This window comes from Ornithorhynchus anatinus, chromosome 2 (genome assembly GCF_004115215.2).
Source record: "Ornithorhynchus anatinus isolate Pmale09 chromosome 2, mOrnAna1.pri.v4, whole genome shotgun sequence".
In the NCBI taxonomy this organism is placed as follows: domain Eukaryota; kingdom Metazoa; phylum Chordata; class Mammalia; order Monotremata; family Ornithorhynchidae; genus Ornithorhynchus; species Ornithorhynchus anatinus.
In genome coordinates this window covers 162,137,228-162,160,005 of record NC_041729.1, presented here as the reverse complement: position 1 = coordinate 162,160,005, position 22,778 = coordinate 162,137,228, and the positions used below count along the sequence as shown (strand labels likewise).

Below are 22,778 nucleotides of genomic sequence, written 5' to 3'. Positions count from 1 at the left end.
AACATTATTATCAAACGGACTAAAAGGACGATAATCCATAAAGCAAAGTCTGAAGCATATAGCAAGGGAAAGACAAAGGAGATTTTAATCATGCCTAGGTCCAGCCTGATAGCATCATCGTCTAAATGTCGGATTCCCAAAAATACTCACGCCAGGAGTTAAAAACAAATTCAGGTGTTTATGAAGTAGAACTTGATTTTGCGGATTTCCTCGACAAAAATTCTGCAGGAACGTGTGAGCTAGATTCATAACTTCATTCATCTTCTCGTCCGTCTGTAGATAAAGGGGGAAGACATCATGCAAGAAAGAATGAGTACCGGTCCATTTCCTCCAGTTCAGAAAATGTTTTTATGGCCAATTCCCCTTACATTTCCTCATTCATTCCCCTCTTCTCTTAGGCCATGCTGTGGAGAGGTGCCAAGATACTACATTGAACTGGCACCATCTGATCACCCTTGCCTCAAAAGAAGACATACTTCATCCACTGTGGAAAGGGGAAAAATTTTTCCCCGTAAATAATACCATCCCGCAGAATGGTGTGTGGAGTGAGGCTATGAATAAACAGAGACTGCTGGCCCCCAGAATCTAGAAACTTTCCCCAAATTAAAACTAGCAAGAAATTCTATAAAAACAACTTCCATTCCAGCAAGCTCCTCCTCCTCCTGCCAACCAGGAGGAGCAGAGAGGCAGCCCGGCTTAGTGGACAGAGCACAGGCCTGGGAATCAGAAGGACCTGGGTTCTAGTCCCGGCTCCACCATATGTCTGCTGTGTGACCTTGGGCAAGTCACTTAAGTCCTCTGTGCCTCAGTTACCTCATCTGGTATATGGGGATAAGAATGTGAGCCCCAAGTGGGGCATGGACTGTGTCCAACCTGAATAATTTGTGTCTACCCCAGAGCTTTACAACAGTGCTTGACATGTAGTAAATGCTTAACAAGTATTGTTATTATTAGTAGTAATAATAATAATAAAAGAGGCTGAGTCATCTCTGAATTTCCCTACCACTCTGTCATCCAATCGGGGGGCAACGAAAGGTCAGTAGAAGCCATTTCTCCAGCTCCCGGGGATTCTGGCAATAATGTTGGCAATAATCCCAGAAGTGTGGTATTCTGAACTCAGATTTCTACAAATCCCCCCAAAATGGGATACAGCAGCAAACCCAGGCCAGCTCCGCTCTGACACGTGAAACGCTTCTGAAAACCCTTCGTTTGGTTCTGTTCGAGGGATTGGTTTCTCAACGATCCAGCCGTCAAAGCCAAGCGAATTTGTTCACAGAAAATAAGGAGAGAAGGAAGAATGGTGCCACTGAGGCTGGGTAATGGAGGAAACATGGAAATGCCCAATAAATCCAGCATAGGATAGCAATCTAGCTCCAACCTGTATTGTGAGTAATAGAGTTGAGATAATAATAAGAATAAGAATTGCGGTATTCATTAAGCATTTACTAAGTGGCAAGGCCTGTTCTAAGTGCTGGGGATCGGTACAAGGTAATCAGGTTGAACCCAGTCCCTACCCCACATGGAGCTCACACTCCTATCCCCATTTTCCAAATGAGGTAACTGAGCATAGAGGAGTTAAGTGACTTGCCCAAGGTCACAGAGCAGACATGAGATGGAGCCGGGATGAGAACTCACACCCTCTGACTCCCAAGCCCGTGCTCTTTCTACTAAGCCATGCTGCTTCCCTAATGGGCTTTATGACCTTTCAGGAACTTTTCCCTCTTCCTCTCTCTCTTCTCTGTTCCCCTCACCTCTCTGCCTCTGTCCTTCGGTCTCTCTCCTCCTCCTTTCTTCCTCCCACCCCTCCGTCCTTCCCTGTCTTCCACACCAGTGGTCCCGCCTTTCCGCCGCACTGTGTTCATTCATTCATTTCACAAAATCGTTATTTATTGAGCGCTTACTGCGTGCAGAGCACTGTACTAAGCACTAGGGAGAGTACTATATATAGCAATAAACAGCCACATTTCCCACCCACTTGTCTCTCGCCGGGACTTCCCAGAGCAGAGGAGAAGTTCTTTTCAAGGTTTCCAGAGCGGGCCCTGGTTTGGGACCCTTCCTGGGTTCTAATCCCGGCTCCACCACTTGTATGCTGTGTGACCTTGGGCCAGTCACTTCACTTCTCTGGACCTCAGTTAACTCACCTGTCAAATGGGGATTAAGAGTGTGAACCCCACGTGGGACAGGGACTGTATCCAACCTGATTACCTTGTATCTACCCCAGTGCTTAGAAGAGGGCTCGGCACACAGTAAGTGCTTAAGAAATACCATAATTACTCATTATTCTCCCGCCTCTGATGCCTCTGGGGTTTTGCAGTTGTGTTGGGACCCACTTTTCTGGGCAACTGGATTAAAATTTCCCCATCTGCCCTCTACGTCCCCATCCTGGAATCATCCCTCCTCACGGGCCCACACCCAGAACGGCTCGAGTCTGCAGCCAGAGCCCCCAGCCAAGGAAAGGAGGGCTACTGTAAGAACGACCTTTTCATAGGGAATCTGCAGCAGATCCAACATCACGGAATGGGCCCCCATGTTTTGCAGTAATCGCTGGTGCTGGTTTCGGCATTTTTTATTTTGGACACAGAGCTTGCTCAGCCTGATCAAAATCTGGAAAAGAACACCAAAAGAAACAGATCAGAAAATGTCAGTGAGGGTGGTAAATAGAATCGAAACTGGAGTGGGTCGGTAGGCACCTCCTTAACGATCCGGTAATTATTACTCTTGTTGCTGTCAATCTGGGGTTTCTTGGTTCCATCCTGGACTGGGCTCAAGATGGTCGTTTCCTAAAATAACCAAAAACATGGACATCACAAAAGGGGGTTCAGGGATCCGTGGAACCGTTCGTCGGCAACCCTGGATTGATTTCCCAGACTGGGGGTCCCACTGTGTATCGTCCTCCCTCCCTCCTCATATCCGAGAGACGATGACTCTCCCCTGCTTCCATGTCTTATCGAAAGCCCTTCTCCTCCAAGAAGCCTCCCCTGACTAAGCTCCACTTTTTCTTCATCTCCCACTCCCTCTGCATCACCCTGACTTGCACCCCCTATTAATCCCCCCTCCCTGTCACACAGCATTCATTCAGTGGTATTTATTGAGCGCTTACTGTGTGCAGAGCACTGTACTAAGCACTTGGGAGAGTACAGATCAACAATAAACAGACACATTCCCTGCCACAATGAGCTTAGAGTCTAGAGGGACTTATGTATACATCTGTAACTTATTTATTTGTATTCATTTATTTGAATGTCTGCCTCCCCATCTAGACTGTAAACTAGTTCTGGGCAGGGAATGTGTTTGTCATATTAATACTCTCCCAAGTGCTTAGTACAGTCAATAAATACCAACGAATGAATCTTTTTAGGTTTTCATGGTCAAAGAGAGCAGACGTGCAAGAGATTCTTTTAATGACACACTCAGGTTCCAATTTCCCCTTCAGCAAGTCTGCCTCTGAACCACAAGACAATCCTAAATTAGTGCTGCATCCGGGGACATTTCTACACCCAAATTCATCCCACTTTCTTTGCAAGAGAGGGAAGGCTCTTATTCATTCATTCACTCATTCAATCCTATTCACTGAGCGCTTGCTGTGTGCAAAGCATCGCACTAAGCTCTTGGGAGAGTTCAAAATGGCCCAAGGCAGTGGCCAGCATACACCTAACAACCACAAAGCCAACAAATGCCTCAACATTGGCACCACATCCACTAGAAATTTTCTTTTATCGACCTAGGAAAAGCTTAAAGAAGAGAAAAATGCCCCACCCCATTCCTGAGAACTATTTTTTAATCCCCATGTTTTCAAATTCATTAAGATGGCAAGTCATCTAGGAGTCAGCATGGCTTACTGCATAGAGAATAGGCCTGGGAGTCAGAAAGGCCTGGGTTCTAATCCTGGCTCTACCACGTATCTCTTTTGTGACCTGTCTGTGTGTAACCTTGGACAAATCACTTCACTTCTTTGCACTGCAGTTCCCTCAGCTCTAAATGGGAATTAAGAGTGTGAGCCCCATTTGGGACACAGACTGTGTCCGACCCAATTAACTTGTATCTTCCTACGCTTAGAACAGTGCTTGGCACATAGTAAGTGCTTAACAAGAAATACAATTATTTTTATTACTATTACCATAATTATTATTATTAAAACTAATAAGCAGCGAGGCCAAGTGGAAAGAGCCCAGGCCAGGGAATCAGAGGACCCGAGTTCTAATCCTGACACTACCAAGTGCTTGCTGTGTGACCTTGGGCCAGTCATTTCACTTCTCTGTGCCTCAGTTCTACTGTTCTCCCTCTTACTTATACTGTGAGCCCCATGTTAGACAGGGACTGCGTCCAACATAATTCATTAGTATTCACCCCAGCGCTTAGAACTGTGTTTGACACATAGTAAGTGCTTTAGAAATACCATTAAAAAACAAGGCAAAATAAAGCTGGCAGGGTTGGGAAAGGCTGATGAAAATTTTGCAGGCTGTTTGGACTCTAGGCAGTTTGAAAGAGATTTTTAACCCAGCTGGGGTGAAACATAATTGAAACAGAAAGAGTGAGCCACAATAACCATCTGCAGAATTTTAAGGTAGAGAGAAAGGGGCCCTTTAGTCCATTGAGGCTGTTTCGTTTCCATGACAACCCTGGATGTCATGACCAAAGGCCTGGTCCATTTAGGAAACAAGGAAACACTTAGAAGGATAGGGGAATAAACTCAATGAAAATGAAAGTTGTTTGGTTTTTTAAGGATTTTGTTATTTCAGTCTTAATTCACTAGGGTGAGAACTACACTGTGGCCAGATGAAACCCAATTAAACTAAATAGAAGCACTGTCTATTTCAGAGACCAGCTAGGTAATGTCACCAAACAAATGAAATGGCAAAGAGTCTTAGAGGAAGCCTTTTCAAGTACAGGAGAAAAAGAAAGAAGGAAGAGTGTCCATACCACTAGCTGTGATGAATTTTTAATAACGATAGTAATTGTGGTATTTGTGAAGTGCTTACTATGTGCTAAGTGCTCTATTAGGCCATGGGGTAGAGACAAAGTCATCGAGTTCGACCCAGGCCATGTCCCATGAGGGGTTCAAAGCCCTAGGGGGAAGAAGAATGGGTATTTGAACACCCACCATTCAGATAAGGAAGCTGAGGCTCAGAGAAGTGAAGTGACTTACCCAAGGTCACAGAGCAGGCAAGTGGTGGAGTTCACATTAGAACTCAACCCTCCTGACTCCTTTAAGTCACTGGCCTACAAAGGGGCCTTTAGCGTTCCCCACAGCACTTATGTCTGAGCACTTGAGAAGCATATGAGAAGCAGCATGGCATAGTGGATAGAGCTCGGACCTGGGAGTCAGAAGCTCATGGGTTCTAATCCCAGCTCCACCACTTGCCTGCTGTGTGACCTTGGGTAAGTCACTTCACTTCTCGGTGTCTCAGTTACTCAGTTACCTCATCTGTAAAATGGGGGTGAAGACTGTGAGCCCCATGAGGGTCAGGGACTGTGTCCAACCCAATTTGCTTGTATTCACCCCAGTGCTTCTCACTGCACCTCGTTCTCACCTGTCCTGCTGTCGACCCCTGGCCCATGTCCTACCTCTGGCCTGGAACGCCCTACCTCCTCAAATCCTCCAAAAATCACACTTTCCCCCTTCAAAGCCCTACTAAAGGCTCGCCTCCTCCATGAGGCCTTCCCAGACTAAGCCCCCTCTTTTCCTCAGCTCTCCCTCCCCTCCCCATCACTTCGACTCACTCCATTTGCTCTACCCTCCCTCCTCGCCCCACAGCACCTGTGTATATATGCACCAATCTATAATTCTATTTACTTAATGCCTGCTTATTGTTTTGATGTGTCTATACCTATAATTCTATTTATTTATATTAATACCTGTTTACTTGTTTTTAGGTCTGTCTCCGTCCTTCTGGACTGTGAGCCCAGTTTGGGCAGGGACTGTCTCTATTGCTGAATTGTACTTTCTAAGTGCTTAGATCTATGCTCTGCACACCCTAAGTACTCAATAAATATGACTGAATGAATGAATGCTTAATACAAGGCCTGGCACATGGTAAGTACTTTTCAAATACCATGATTATTATTATTACTATTATTATGTCTGGATCCTTATACTCCATGGCTTCTCCTCTCAGGAAATCATTTTGATGTCTGTATTCCCCAGGCTATAAGATTTTTGACAGCAGGAATTGTGTCTACCAACTCTACTGGTAGAAAGCGCTTACTGTGTGCGGAGCACTGAACTAAGTACTGGGAAAGAGCACACAGGTAAAAATACTTAATCACCCTGTCCCCTCCTACCTCACCTCATGCTGCTTCTTACTACACAATGTGTTCAGTGTAGAGATATGAGCTCTAAGTGAATGAATAAGATAGGCAGAATGTAGAAGTACACACGTGTAGACCTAGGAATATAGAGTTGTTCTTGACCCACAGAGAAAAAGGAGTCTGTGGAAGAAAGAAAAATGGGCTCACCAACGACACTTCCCCCATGTCCTGATAAACCCATAACCCAGGTTAATTATTACTCTGCTAATGCTCGTTATGGACAAGGAACACGTCTACTCTATTCTATTAGAGTGTACTCTCCCAAAAGCTTAGATCTAAGCTCTGCACACAATAAGTGCTCAATACACAGAGAAGCAGCGAGGCTCCTTCTAGACTGTAAGCCCAGTGTGGGCAGGAATTGTCTCTCTTTATTGCTGAATTGTACTTTCCAAGCACTTAGCACAGTGCTCTGCATAGTAAGTGCTCAATAAATACAACTGAATGAATGAAAATGAATAGTAGATTAGAACCCAGGTTCTTCTGACTCCCAGGCCTGGGTTCTAATCCCACCTCCACCACTTGTCTGCTGCGTGACCTTGGGTGAGTCACTTCGCTTCTCTGGGCCTCAGTTCCCTCATCTGAAAAATGGGGATTGAGACTGTGAGCTCTATTCAGGCTAGGGACTGTGTCCAACCTGATTATCTTATGTCTGCCCCAATGCTTACAACGATGCCTGGCACACAGTAAGTGCTTAGCAAATACCACAGTGATAAAATTTACCATCGATTGATTGATTTCTGTATGGAATACTCACAATGGCCAGGGAACTTGTCTACCCACTCTCTTATATTGTCCTTTCTCCAAGCACTCAATCCAATACTCTGCATGCAAGTCAGTACGCAGTAAATAAACTGACACTATCAGGCGTGATCTCCTGAAAATCTCCCCTGCCCCCTTCCAATCCATCTCTTCTCCTGCCCCTTCTTCAACTCTCCCATCTTTCCCAGCAGTATGTCTACGGAAAATCTCCTGCCTTTTCTCAAAATCCACTCCCTCCACCTGCGCATTGGACCCCATTGCTTCGCATCTCATTGAAACACTTGCACCCTCCCTTCTTTTCATTCATTCAATAGTATTTATTGAGCGCTTACTATGTGCAGAGCACTGTACTAAGCGCTTGGGATGAACAAGTCGGCAACAGATAGAGACAGTCCCTGCTGTTTGACGGGCTTACGGTCTAATCGGGGGAGACGGACAGACGAGAACAATGGCAATAAACAGCGTCAAGGGGTAGAACATCTCGTAAAAACAATGGCAACTAAATAGAATCAAGGCGATGTACAATTCATTAACAAAATAAATAGGGTAACGAAAATATATACAGTTGAGCGGATGAGTACGGTGCTGTGGGGATGGGAAGGGAGAGGTGGAGGAGCAGAGGGAAAAGGGGAAAATGAGGCTTTAGCTGCGGAGAGGTAAAGGGGGGATGGCAGAGGGAGTAGAGGGGGAAGAGGAGCTCAGTCTGGGAACGCCTGTTGGAGGAGGTGATTTTTAAGTAGGGTTTTGAAGAGGGAAAGAGAATCAGTTCGGCGGAGGTGAGGAGGGAGGGCGTCCCGGGACCGCGGGAGGACATGACCCGGGGGTCGACGGCGGGATAGGCGAGACCGAGGGACGGTGAGGAGGTGGGCGGCAGAGGAGCGGAGCGTGCGGGGTGGGCGGTAGAAAGAGAGAAGGGAGGAGAGGTAGGAAGGGGCAAGGTGATGGAGAGCCTTGAAGCCTCAACTGACCCTTGAGGAACTCCGACAGTTAAGGGATGGGAGGGGGAGGAGGCTCCAGCGAAGGAGACCGAAAATGACCGGCCAGAGAGGTAAAAGGAGAACCGGGAGAGGACAGAGTCCGTGAAGCCAAGGTGAGATAAGGTATGGAGGAGGAGGGGATGGTCGACAGTGTCAAAGGCAGCAGAGAGGTCAAGGAGGATTAGAATGGAGTAGGAGCCATTGGATTTTGGAAAGAAGGAGGTCATGGGTGACCTTAGAGAGAGCAGTCTCGGGATTCAACTGTTCACTCTCCAATGGCTTTTTTTCTGCACTGTTTTTAAAAATGCCACTACTTCCCCATCCTAAAGCAACCTTTTAGACCGTGAGCCTGTTGTTGGGCAGATTGTCTTTGTTGCTGCATTGTAATAATAATAATAATAATAATAATGTTGGCATTTGTTAAGTGCTTACTATGTGCAGAGCACTGTTCTAAGCGCTGGGGTAGATACAGAGTAATCAGGTTGTCCCACGTGAGGCTCACAGTTAATCCCCATTTTACAGATAATAATTATAATGTTGGTATTTGTTAAGCACTTACTATGTGCAGAGCACTTTTCTAAGCGCTAGGGTAGATACAGAGTAATTATGTTGTCCCACGTGAGACTCACAGTTAATCCCCATTTTACAGATGAGGTAACTGAGGCACAGAGCAGTTGTGTCTTGCCCACAATCACATAGCTGACAAGTGGCAGAGCTGGGATTCGAACCCATGACCTCTGACTCCCAAGTCCAGGCTCTTTCCACTGAGCCACATTCCAAGTGCTTAGTACAGTGCTCTGCACACAGTAAGTGCTTAATAAATACAATTGAATGAATGAATGAATGAACCCTCCCTTGACCCTATGCCTCCCTCCAGTTATCGCCCCAACTCCCACCTACCATTTCTCTCCAAACTCCTTTAGAGAGGTGTCTACACCCGTTGCCTCAAGTTTCTCTCCTCCAATTCTCTCTTTGACCTCTTCCAATCTGGCTTCCATCCCCTTCACTCCACAGAAACCGCCCTCTCAAAGGTCACGGGTGATCATCTTCTTGCCAAATCCAGTGGCCTCTACTCCATCCCAATCCTCCTCAACCGCTCAGCTGCCTTTGACATTGTGGACCACCCCCTTCTCCTGACACACTATCCAAAATCAGCTTCACGGGAAAATGCATTCTTCTGGTTCTCCTTCTCTAGCCGCTCATTCTCAAAATCTTTCACGGTCACCTCCTCTGCCTCCCAACCCCTAACTGTGGGGTCCCTCAAGGTTCAGTCCTGGGTCCCCTTTAATTCTCCATCTACATCTACTCTCTTGGAAAACTCATTCGCTCACACAGCTTCGACACCCAAATCTACATCTCCAACCCTGATCCCACGTTAATACAATCACTCATCCTATCTCACCTAGATGACTGCATTAGCCTCCCTGCTGACCTCCCAACCTCCCCACTCCAGTCCATGCTTCACTCAGCTGCCCGGATCATCTTTCTACAAAAACGTCACCCCCCTACTCAAAAATCTCCAGTGGCTATCCATCCACATCCATATCAAACAAAAACTCTGCATCATTGGCTTTAAAGCAGTCTATCATCTTACCACCCCCACCTCAACGTGCTTCTTTTCCAATCCAGCCTGCACACTTCATTCCTCTAGTGCTAACCTTCTCGCTGTGCCTCCATCTCGCCTGTCTCGCCGTCAACCCCTGGCCCACGTCCTGCCTTTGGCCTGGAACTCCCTCCCTCCGGAAATCCCACAGACAATGACTCTCCCCCACGTCAAAGCGTTACTGAAGAAACATCTCCTCTAAGAGGGCTTCCCTGACTAATCCCTACTCTTCATCATCTCCCACTCCCCTCTGCATCACCCTGACTTGCTCCCTTTACTCTTCCCCCTGCCCACCTGCTCCCCAGCCCCACAACAATTATGTACATATCTGTCATTTTATTTATTTGTATTGATATCTGTCTCCCCCATTACAGATCGTGAGCTCGGTGTGGGCAGGGACAGTCACTGTTTATTGCTGTATTGTACTTTTCCAAGAGCTTAGTACAGTGCTCTGCACATAGTAAGCACTTAATAAATATGATTGAATGAATGAATGAACCAATCTCTCTCCCTTTCTGCAGTCTCGCATTTCCTCCTGCCTTCAAGACATCTCTTCTTGGATGTCCTCCCGTCACCTCAAACTTCATTCACTCATACATCCAACTGCAATTGTTGGGCGCTTACTGTGTACTAAGCACATGAGAGAGTACAATTCATTCATTCAATAGCATTTATTGAGCGCTTACTATGTGCAGAGCACTGTACTAAGCGCTTGGAATGAACAAGTCGGCAACGGATAGAGACTGTCCCTGCCGCTTGACGGGCTAACGGTCTAATCGGGGGAGACGGACAAACGAGAACAATGGCGATAAATAGAGTCAAGGGGAAGAACATCTCGAAAACAATGGCAACTAAATAGAATCAAGGCGATGTACATTTCATTAACAAAATGAATAGGGTAATGAAAATATATACAGTCGAGCGGACGAGTACAGTGTTGAGGGGATGGGAAGGGAGAGGGGGAGGAGCAGAGGGAAATGGGGGGAAAGAAGGGTTAAACTGTGGAGAGGTGAAGGGGGGGTGGCAGAGGGAGTAGAGGGGGAAGAGGAGCTCAGTCTGGGAAGGCCTCTTGGAGGAGGTGAGTTTTAAGTAGGGTTTTGAAGAGGGGAAGAGAATCAGTTTGGCGGAGGTGAGGAGGGAGGGCGTTCCGGGACCCCGGGAGGACGTGGCCCGGGGGTCGACGGCGGGATGGGCGAGACCGAGGGACGGTGAGGAGGTGGGCGGCGGAGGAGCAGAGCGTGCGGGGTGGGCGGTAGAAAGAGAGAAGGGAGGAGAGGTAGGAAGGGGCGAGGTGATGTAGAGCCTCGAAGGCTAGAGTCAGGAGTTTTTGTTTGGAGCGGAGGTTGATAGGCAACCACTGGAGGTGTTCAAGAAGGGGAGTGACATGCCCAGATCGTTTCTGCAGGAAGATGAGCCGGGCAGCTGAGTGAAGAATAGACTGGAGTGGGGCGAGAGAGGATACAATATAACAACAGACATATTCTCTGCCCACAACAAACTCACAGTCTAGAGATATGGCTAAAACTGAACTTATCTTCCCATCCAAACCTGTCTGTCCACTCACTTTCCCCTCATTATTGATGGCACCACCATCCTTCCTGTCTCACAAGCCCAGAACCTTGACATTATCCTTGACTCCTCTCTCTCGCTCCACCCACATATTCAAACAATCACTAAATCTTGTCAGTTCTATCTTCACAACATGGCCATAATCTTCCCCTTCCTCTCCATCCAAAATGCTAAGATGTTAATTCAAGCAGCGTGGCTCAGTGGGAAGAGCCCAAGCTTGGGAGTTAGAGGTCATGGGTTCGAATCCCGACTCTGCCCCTTGTCAGCTGGGTGACTGTGGGCAAGTGACTTCACTTCTTTGTGCCTCAGTTACCTCATCTGTAAAATGGGGATTAAGACTGTGAGCCTCACGTGGGACAACCTGATTACCCTGTATCTACCCCAGCGCTTAGAACAGTGCTCTGCACATAGTAAGCACTTAACAAATACCAACATTATTATAATTATTATTACCTGTCTCAGCCTGCCTGAATTATTTTATCAGCCTCCTCGCTGACCTCCCTGTCCTCCTGTCTCTCCCCATTCCAATCCATATTCCATTCTGCTATCTGGATCATTTTCCTTCATAAATATTCAGACCACGGTCTCCCCACTTCTCAAGAAACTCCAGTTGTCGCCCGTCCACCTCCACATCAAACAGAAACTCCTCACCGTTGGCTTGAAAGCAGTCCGTCTCCTAGTCCCCTCCTACCTCACCTAGCTACTCTCCTACTACAACCCAGCCCACATACTTCACATCTCTAATGCTAACCTTATTGTACCTCAATCTCACCTATCTCGCCGTCGACTTCTCACCCACGTCCTGCCTCTGGCCTGGGACGCCCTCCTTCCTCATATCAGACAGGTAATTGCTCTCCCTCACTTCAAAGCCTTATTGAAGGCACATTTTCTCCAAAAAGCCTTTTCCGACTAAACCCTCCACTGCTCTTCTCCCATTTCCTTCTGCGTCGCCCTGACTTGCTCCCTTCAATCATCCTCCCTCCCATCCCACAGCACATATGTTTTTATCTATCTTGTCTTGTCTATGCTGTCGCGTCCTCTCTGACCCATAGCGACATCATGGACATATCTCTCAGAGCACGGGCTTGGGAGGCAGAGATCACAGGTTCGAATCCCGGCTCTGCCACTTGGCAGCTGTGTGACTGTGGGCAAGTCACTTAACTTCCCTGTGCCTCAGTTACCTTATCTGCCTCAGGTGGGACAAAGTGATGACCTTGTGTCTACCTCAGCACTTAGAACAGTGCTCTGCACAGAGTAAGCACTTAACAAATATCAACATTATTATTATTATTTCTCCCAAAATGCCCCACCTCCATCTGCAGATATATCTGTAATTATTTATTTATGTATATTAACATCTGTCTCCCCCTCTAGACTGTGAGCTTGTTGTGGGCAAGGAATGGGTCTGTTTGTTGTTGTACTGTACCTTCCCAAGTACTTAGTACAGTGCTTTACACACAGTAAGCGCTCACTATCAGGTGTGATCTCCCAAAAATCTCCCCTGCCCCCTTCCAGTCCCTCTCCTCTCCTCCCTCTCCCATCTTTCCCAGCAGTATGCCTAGGGAAAAATCTCCGGCTCACTAAATACAACCGAATGGATGAATGATTGTTAACGTTCCCAACTCTGGTCATTATCATTGGCAATAAGGCAACAAACCTCCAGGGGCTCTTCACAACCTTTCCCTTGATTTTCGCCCATCTCGCCGCTTTCATAGCTGCTGTTCTTTTCCACCCACAGCTCGGATTTCTCCACGGTCAGCCTCAGCTGGTCCAGGTCAGCTTTGATTTGCTTGTAGTTGTCCACATCCTGATTAGACACTAAAAGCTGCACCTGCAAAGAGGATGATTTCACATCTTAATTTTTCCTGAGTCTCCTGCGCATGCGGGAGGGTAGAGCTGAGAAGTAGTGTTCCCTAGTGGAAAGAGCCCAGGCCCAGGAGTCAGAAGACCTGGATTCTAATCCTGGCTCTGCTTCTTGTCTGCTGTGTGACTTTGGGGAAGTCATTTCACTTCTCTGTGCCTTAGTTACCTCATTTGTAAAACGAAGATTAAGACTTTGAGCCCCAAGTGGAACAAGGACTGTGTCCAACCTGATTACCTTGTATCCACCCCAGTGCTCAGGACAGTAGTTGACACATAGTAAGTACTTAACAAATATCATATATGTATACACACGCATATGTATATAATCATTCATTGATTCAATCATATTTATTGAGCTCTTACTGTGTGCAGACCACTGTATTAAGCACTTGGAAGCGTACAATAGAAAAATAAGCAGACACATTCCCTGCCCATAATGAGCTTACAGTCTAGAGAGGGAGACAGACGTGAATAGAATAAATGACAAATATGGACATAAGAGGTGTGGGGCTAGAAGGGAAGGATAAATAAAGGGAGAAAGTCAGGGCAAAGCAGAAGGGAGTGGGAAAATATTTTAATTACCTGCAGGAGGGGTCTCTCCCACCTCAACGAAATTCTTGGGGTGGGGGGGAGGGAGGGGAACAAGAAATCATGAGAATTCCATTATTTGAATAGACTTCTCCCTGAAGAATGGTTTTGGATGGCACTCAATAAATGCTATTTATTCTATGACAGTATGTTCAGCCACGTCTCTCTTCTGCCAACCTTCTCTTATCTCTTCAGGCCTTTTAGCTGCTACTTGCCAACTCTGGCCAGCTTGAGTTTGTCTTTGCCTTGGAGTTACCCTCAACTCCTCCCTCTCATCCATCCGACGTATTCAATATGCCACCAAATCCTGTCATTTCAACCTTTACAACATTGCTAAAACCCGCCTTTTCCTCTCCATCCAAACTGCTACCATGTTAATCCCAGCACTTCTCCCAGCCCGCCTGGCTTACTGCATCATCCTCCTTGCTGACCTCCCAGCCTCCTGTCTCTCCCCACTCCAGTCTATACTTCAGTCTGCTGTCCGAATCATTTTTCTACAGAAGCGTTCGGGCCTTGTTTTCTCACTCCTCAAGAACCTCCAGTGGCTGCCCATCCATCCCCGCATCAAACAGAAACTCCTCATCGTCGGCTATGAAGCACTCAATCCCCTTGCCCCCTTTCTCCTCTACTCCCTGATTTCCTACTCTCCCTGATTTCCTACTCCATCCCAGCCCACACACTTCACTCCACTACAACCAACCTATTCACTGTACCTCAATCCCATCTCTCCCACCACTGACCTCTTGCCCACGTCTGACCTCTGGCCCAGAATTCCCTCTTCATATACAAAAGACTACCACACTTCCCACCTTCAAATCATTATTAAAATCCCATCTCCTCCAAGAGGCCTTTCCAAATCTCCAGTGGTTGCCTATCAACCTCCATATCAAGCAAAAACTCCCCACTATTGGCTTCAGAGCTCTCTTTCCCCTTGCCCCCTCTTACCTCATCTCCCTTCTCTCCTTCTCCAGCCCAGCCCACACACTCTGCTCCTCTGCCGCCACTCACCTTCTCCCTGGGCCTCGTTCTTGCCTGTCCTGCCGTCGACCCCTGGCCCACATCCTACCTCTGGCCTGGAATGCCCTCCCTCCTCAACTCTGCTAAACTATCACACTTCTCCCCTTCAAAGCCCTACTGAAGGCTCATCTCCTCCAAGAGGCCTTCCCAGACTAAGCCCCCCTTTTTCCTCAGCTCCCCTTCCCCTCCCCAATACCCCGACTCACTCCCTTCACTCTACCTCCCCTCCCCACCCCACAGCACTTGTTTGTATATGTATATATCTATAACTCTATATGAATGCCTGTTTACTTGTTTTGATGTATATATTATCTATAATTATATTTATTTATATTGATGCTATTGATCCCTGCCTCTCCCCTTCTAGATTGTAAGCCCACTGTGGGCAGGGATTGTCTCTCTTTATTGTTGAATTGTACTTTCCAAGTGCTTAGAACAGTGCTCTGCATATGGTAAGTGCTCAATAAATATGATTGAATGAATGAATAAATAAGCCCTCATTCCCCCTACTCCCTCTCCCTTCTGTGTCACCTATGCACTTTGGTCTGTGACCTTTGAACACTGGATATTCACCCCAAACTCAGCCCCACAACACTTATGTATATATCCATAACTTATTTCAATGTCTGTCTCCCTCTATACACTGTAAGCTCTTCATGTGCAGGGAACGTGTTAACCTAGTCTCTTGCAATACATTCTCCTAAGCATTTAGAACAGTGCTCTGCTCACAGTAAGCACTTAATAAATACCACTTCTTGATCAATTGCTTAGTATAGTGCTCTGCACATAGTAAGCACTCAAAAAATACCATCAATTGATTTATTGCTTGGTATAGTGTCCTGCACACAGAAAGCACTCAATAAAATACCACTGATTGATTAATTGCTTAGTATAGTGCTTTGCACACAGTAAGCACTCAATAAATGCCATCAATTAATTAATTGCTTGATATAGTGCTCTGCACACAGTAAGCACTCAATAAATACAATCAATTGATTCACTTCTTGGTATAGTGTCCTGCACACAGAAAGCACTCAATAAAATACCATTGATTAATTGCTTAGTATAGTGCTCTGCCCCAGTAAGAACTCGATAAATACCATCAATTGATTAATTGCTTGATATAGTGCTCTGCACACAGTAAGCACTCAATAAAATACCATCGATTGAGTAATTGCTTAGTATAGTGTTCTGCACACAGTAAGCACTCAATAAAATACCATCGATTAATTTCTTAGTATAGTGTACTGCACTAAGTAGGCACTCAAAAGATATCGACTGATTCATTAATTACTTAGTATAGTGCTCTGCGCACAGTAAGCACTCAATAAATACCATCAACTGATTGACTGAGTAGCCAGAAATGGAGAGAGAAATGAGGATTGAACCTTGACCTAACTCACATCCATCATCCATGTTCCTTCTTTCTCCCACCTGTAAGATGCTGTGGTGTCCGTCTCCCCTGCTATAACTTGTAAACTCCTTGAGGGCAGGGAACATGTCTACTAATTCTATTGTATTCAATCCATCAATCGTATTTATTGAGTGCTCATTATGTGCAGAGCACTGTACTAAGCACTTGGGAGAGTACAATGCATCAGAACTATATTTATATTGTACTTTCCCAAATGCTTAATATAGTGCTTTGCACACAATGAGCATTCAACAAATACAATTGACTGAATAGATAAGTGCTCAATAAATGCAACCGAATAGCAATAATTAATAATAATGATGGTATTTGTTAAGCACTTAGTATGTGCCAAGCACTGTTCTAAGCACGAGGGTTGATACAAGGTAATCAGGTTGTCCCACGTTGGGCTCACAATCTTAATCCTCATTTTATAGAGGAGGGAACTGAGGCACAGAGATGTTAAGTGGCTTGTCCAAGATCACACAGCAGATGAGTGGTGGAGCTGGAATTAGAACCCACATCCTCTGACTCCCATGCCCATGCTCTTTCCACTATGCCACGCTGCTTCTCGAATGAATTAATGAAGTAGCAGACACATTCCCTATCCACATATAATAATAATAATAATAATAATGTTGGTATTTGTTAAGCGCTTACTATGTGCAGAGCACTGTTCTAAGCGCTGGGGTAAACACAGGGGAATCAGGTTGTCCCACGTGGGGATCACAGTCTTAATCCCCATTTTACAGACGAGGGAACTGAGGCACAGAGAAGTTAAGTGACTTGCCCACAGTCACACAGCTGACAAGTGGCAGAGCTGGGATTCGAAATCATGAGCCCTGACTCCAAAGCCCGTGCTCTTTCCACTGCGCCACGCTGCTTCTTCCCCCAAGCACCTAGCATAATAATAATGATAATTATTATGGCACTTGTTAAGCACTTACTATGTGCCAAACACTTTTCAAGGTGCTGGGGTAGATACAAGTTAATCAGGTTGGACACAGGTCTTGTCCCACATGAGGCTCACACTCTTAATCCCCATTTTACAGACGAGGGAACTAAGGCCCAGGGAAGTGAACTGACTCGCCCAAGGTCACACAGCAGATGAGTGGCAGAGCCGGAATTAGAACCCAGGTATTTTTGACTCCCAGGCCTAGGCTCTATCCATTAGGCCACACTGCTTCTAGCCTAGTGTTTTGCACACACTAATCCCTCAGGATATACTATGGAAAAATTGGTTTAGGATGCAGGAGATGTCTCTGGCAGAAGCCCATGCTAACTGCGGCAATATTCTCACTTCTCCACCCCTACACACATGAACACAAACGTTTCTGCATAGGCTGCATCACACTGCTCCCAATCAGACGCACAATGTCGCAACTCTGCTCCCTTTCTAGCCCAGAACCTTTTGAAAACCCACGTTCCAGCAGAGGTGAGTGTATTTCTTTCTGCTTCCTGCTCAAAATGAGAATTGGGAACAGAAAATCGAAGCGGGGCGAGGAGACGGAAGGAAGGAATTACTTTTCCTCTTTAAGAGGGAAGCAGCAACACTGCCAATGGATGCCTGCTGTCATTTCCACTCTGTGGCCTGGCTCTCCAGTGAGGGAGCTGGACTTGGAGAAATAAAACTTAGTGGACTGGGATGGAAAAAAAATGGAAAGAGGAGGAGGAAAAAAAGTTTGGAGGTTTAGGAAAATGCCAATTAAGTGTCATGCAAATGTTTATGCAAATGACAGCCTGTGGGGAGAGAAAGAATTTACCTTCTGGTATGAGAAAGATCAATATCTGAATGACAAATGGAAGAAGTTTCAAACCCTTCACAAGGGAGGGTGTTTGTTACACTATTTTCCTTCAGGCCTTAGGGGCTTTTTTTAGTTCTCCTCAGAGCCAGGCTTTTATCTCAAGCCTAATATGCTTAGCAATCTCTACTCATGCTGATAGAAAGGGCTGCTCAGTACCTATCTTGGGGGAATGTGGGGAAAAGACTGAATTATAAGGGGCATTATTTATTCATTCGATTGTATTTACTCAACGCTTACTGTGTGCAGAACACTATACTAAGTGCTTGGGAAAGCACAATACAACAATAAACAGTGACATTCCCTGCCCACAAACAGCTTACAATCTCAATCAATCAATCCATCAATCGGATTTATTGAGTGGTTACTCTGCGCAGATCACTCTACTAAGTGAGAGTACAACTGAGTTAATAGACAGGTCCTCTAGATGGTGAGTTCATTGACGGCAGGGGGAAAAATGCTTCTGCTAATTCTGTTGTATTGTAATAATCATCATCATCATCATCATAATCATGGTATTTGTTAAGCGCTTATTACGTGCCAGGCACTGTACTAAGCACTGGGGTGGATTTAAACAAATCAGGTTGGATACAGTCCCTGTCACACGTGGGGCACACAGTCTCAATCCCCATTCTACAGATGAGGGAACTGAGGCCCAGAGAAGTGAAGTGACTGCAATTACATTAATACAATCACTGATCCTATCCCGCCGAGATTACTCCAACAGCCTCCTTGCTGGCCTCCCAGCTTCCTGTCTCTCCCCACTCCAGTTCATACTTCACTCCGAGAAGCAGTGTGGCTCAGTGGAAAGAGCCAGGGCTTGGGAGACCAAGGTCATAGGTTCAAATCCAGATTGAGCCACTTGTCAGCTGTGTGACTTTGGGCAAGTCACTTTTAACTTCTCTGGGCCTCAGTTACCCCATCTGTAAAATGGGGATGAAGCCTGTGAGCCCCACATGGGACAATCTGATCGCCTTACATCCTCCCCAGCTTAGAACAGTGCTTTGCATATAGTAAGTACTTAACAAATGCCATCATTATTATTATTATTACTCTGCTGTCCAGATCATTTTTCTACAAAAAGGTTCAGGACATGTCACCCACGCCTCAAAAAACTCCAGTGACTGCCCATCCACTTCCGTATCAAACAAAACCTCCTCACCATTGGCTTTAAAGCTGTCCATCACCTGGGCCCCTCCTACATCACGTCACTTCTCTCTTCTGCAACCCAGCCCTCACACTTCGCTCCTCTAATGCCAAACTTCTCACTGGGCCTCCATCTCACCTGTCCGCTGCCGTCTGCTGGCCCACATCCTGCCTCTGGCCTGGAAGGCCCTCCCTCCTTAAATCCCGCACACAATGATTCACCCTGTCTTCAAAGCCTTACTGAGGGCCCATCTCCTCCTAGAGACCTTTCCTAAGCCCCACTTTTCCTCATCTCCCACTCCTTTCTGCGTCACCCTGACTTGCTCCCTTTCCTTTTCCCCCCTCCCAGCCCCACAGCACTTATATATATAAATATATTTATATGTATATATATAAAAATAAAATTACAGATATATATATGTATATGTCTGTAATTTTATTTATTTTTATTGATGTCTGTCTCCACTATGCCCCGTCTAGACTGTGAGTTTGTCGTGGGAAGGGAATGTCACTGTTTACTGCTGTAGAGTACTCTTCCAAGCGCTTAGTACATCGCTCTGTACATAGTAAGTGCTTAATAAGTACGACTATGGACTCTGAGGTAGGTCGTTCATTCAATCCTATTTATTAAACACTTACTATGTGCAGAGCACTGTACTGAGCATTTCAGAAAGTACAATACAACAATCAACAGTGACATTCCCTGCCCACAACAACCTCAGAGTAAGTACAAAGTTAATCGGGTCGGATCTAGTCCCTGTCCCACATGAGGGCTCACCGACTAAAGTAAGAGGGAGAACAGGGGTAGAATCCCCTTTTTACAACTGAGGAAACTGAGGTGCAGAGAATTTAAGTGACTTTCCCAAGGTGACCCAGCGACAAATTGGTAGAGCCAGATTAGAACCCAGGTTCGTTGATTCTTTCCACTAAGCCATGCTGCTTCTCAGCTGTTATAGTGTACTCTCCCAAGCGCTTAGTACATAGTAAGTGCTCAACAAATACCACTGAATGATTGAATAAACACCACTGACAGACTGACTGATCACTGGGTTTGGGCCCAAACCCTTTGCCAATCCCCATGTTCCATTTGGTACGAGTTCACGTCCTATCCACCCAGTGGACAGGCCTAGTAGATAGAGCCCGAGCCTGAGAGTCAGAAGGACCTGGGTTCTAATCCGGGATCCTCCACCTGTCTGCCGTGTGACCTTGGGCAAGTCACGTCACCCTAGATTGTAAGCTCATTTCTAGTCTGTAAACTCGGATGTAAGTCTGTAAACTAATGTGTAAGGGCAGGGAATGCATCTATTTATGATTGTTTTGTACTCTCCCAAGTGCTTAGTACAGTACCTTGCACACAGAAAGCACTTAATAAATACGACTGAAAGAATGAACTTCTCTGTGACTCGGTGACCTCATCTGTAAAATGGGGATCAAGACTGTGAGCCCCATGTAGGACAGGGACTGTGTTCGACCTGATTAGCTGTTAGCTACCCCAGCGCTTAGAACAGTGGTCGACATGTAGTAAGCGCTGACCAAACCCCACCATCACCAACATCAAAAGCGCATCGACATCAGCGGTCTGGGCTCCTGCAGGTTTCTGAGGGCGTTCCTGAATCTCACCTGTTTAAACGCCTGCAGGACTTCGGCTCTTTGGCTGAAGTGTTTAAACAGCAGCTGCAGGGCCCCTGACAGCAAAGGCGGGTAGTCGTGCATGATCAGGTGAATGAGGACTCTCAAAAAACTCCTGCCGCCTTCGTCGTCCAACTGCACCGGATTCTTCTCCTTTCTGTCGGACCAACCGAGAACACCACCAGACATGGAAATTCTAAGTTACAGGCTCCCCAAGAAACAGAGAAGAAGCATGGGCCTAGTGGATATAGCACGGGCCTGGGAGGCAGAAGGGTCTGGGTTCTAATCCTGGCTCCGCCCCATGGGCAAATCGCTTCGCTTCTCATCTGGAAAATGGGGATTGAGATGGTGAGCCCCACGTGGGAAAGGGAAGGTGTCCAACCTCATTTGCTTGAATCCATCCGAGTAATTGAGAAGCAGCATGGCTCAGTGGAAAGAGCCCGGGCTTTGGAGTCAGAGGTCATGAGTTCAAATCCCGGCTCTGACACTTGTCAGCTGTGTGACTGTGGGCAAGTCACTTACCTTCTCTGTGCCTCAGTTACCTCATCTGTAAAATGGGGATTAACTGTGAGCCTCACGTGGGACAACCTGATTACCCTGTATCTACCCCAGTGCTTAGAACAGTGCTCTGCACATATTAAGTGCTTAACAAACACGAACATTATTAATTACAGTGCCTGCCACATAGTAAGCACTTAGCAAATACTGTTATAATAATAATAATAATAATCCTTGCTCCATCACCCATTTGCTTTGTGACCTTGGGCAAGTCACTTCACTTCTCTAGGCCTCAGTTCCCTCAATCTGCAAAATGGGGATTAAGACTGTGAGCCGCATGTGGGACAGGGACTGTGTCCAACCTGATTAGCTTGTCACATGGGGCTCTCAGTCTTAATCCCCATTTTACAGAGAACTGTGGTATTTGTTATACGCTTACTATGTTCATTTATTCATTTATTCAATTTATTTATGAGCGCTTACTGGGTGCAGAGCACTATACTGAGCTGCTTAGTACAGAGTTTGGCACATAGTAAGCACTTAACCAGTGTCATTTAGGCCCAGACAAGTTAAGTAACTTACCCAAGGTCACACAGCAGGCAATAAGAAGAGCCTTATCTCCCCTCCTCATGTCCTCTATACCCGACCCACAGAAAATCTCTGACATTGGCTACAGAACAAAATTTTAGGAGTTGGACTGTATAATAATGGAAAATCCTAGAGAAATAGAAGCGCAAAGTCTATGTAGAGAAGCATGAATAAATAACAGAGAAGCAGCATGGCTTAGTGGAAAAAGCACGGGCTTGAGAGTCAGAGGCCATGGGTTCTAATCCCAGCTCCACCACTTGTCAGCTGGGTGACTTTGGGCAAATCACTTCACTTCTCTGTGCCTTATTTACCACATCTGTAAAATGGGGATTGACTGTGAGCCCCACGTGGGACAAAGTGAATACCCTGTATCTACCCCACTGTTGAGAACAGTGCTTGGCATATAGTAATTGCCAAATGCCATCATTACTATTATATCTTTTGCCGAATTGTACTTTCCCAGCACTTAGTACAATGCTCTGCACACAGTAAGCGCTCAATAAATAAGATTGAATGAATAAATGAATATTATTATTCTTAAACAGAAATCAGAATAAGGCTATTTCTTACCCCAGTAAGCAAAAATATAAAACCTCTGATAAACATACCTTCCAGCAAACATAGTCTCCGCCTGGGCTGCGATCTCATCAATATCTGGAACGATGGCTAGAGAGAAAGAAGGCAGAGGGAAGTGAGTGACCCTTAGTTCCTTCTTGTTCCTTAGGGTAAAATAGCATACAATAAACAAAGAAAAATAGAGTAACACATAGATTCCTCAAGTACTTTTTATGGTATTTGTTAAGCGCTTACCATATGGCAGGCAGTGTTCTAAGCCCTGGGGTAGATACAAGGTAATCAGATTAGACACTGTCTTTATCCCACATGGGGCTCACAATCTTAATCCCCATTTTACAGATGAGGTAATTGAGGTACAGAGAAGTGAAGTGACTTGCCCAAGGAAATACGACAGTCAAATGGCAGAGCTGAAATTGAAATCCAGCCCTTCCTTCTGACTCCCA

The 22,778-nt window shown here is 46.0% G+C and overlaps 1 protein-coding gene across 1 annotated transcript in view; it reads right to left on the bottom strand.

Annotated features, from left to right (window-relative positions):
• Positions 1-22,778, bottom strand: part of ITPR2 (inositol 1,4,5-trisphosphate receptor type 2) — a 428,831-nt gene that overhangs the window by 228,450 nt on the left and 177,603 nt on the right. Inside the window, exons 24-29 of the mRNA XM_029057432.2 lie at positions 22,368-22,425; positions 20,665-20,830; positions 12,875-13,048; positions 2,691-2,780; positions 2,479-2,604; positions 151-273 (exon numbers count right to left, since the gene is read on the bottom strand). Of these exons, the coding sequence (XP_028913265.1) occupies positions 151-273; positions 2,479-2,604; positions 2,691-2,780; positions 12,875-13,048; positions 20,665-20,830; positions 22,368-22,425 (737 nt within the window). The remainder of the gene's footprint in view (positions 1-150; positions 274-2,478; positions 2,605-2,690; positions 2,781-12,874; positions 13,049-20,664; positions 20,831-22,367; positions 22,426-22,778) is intronic.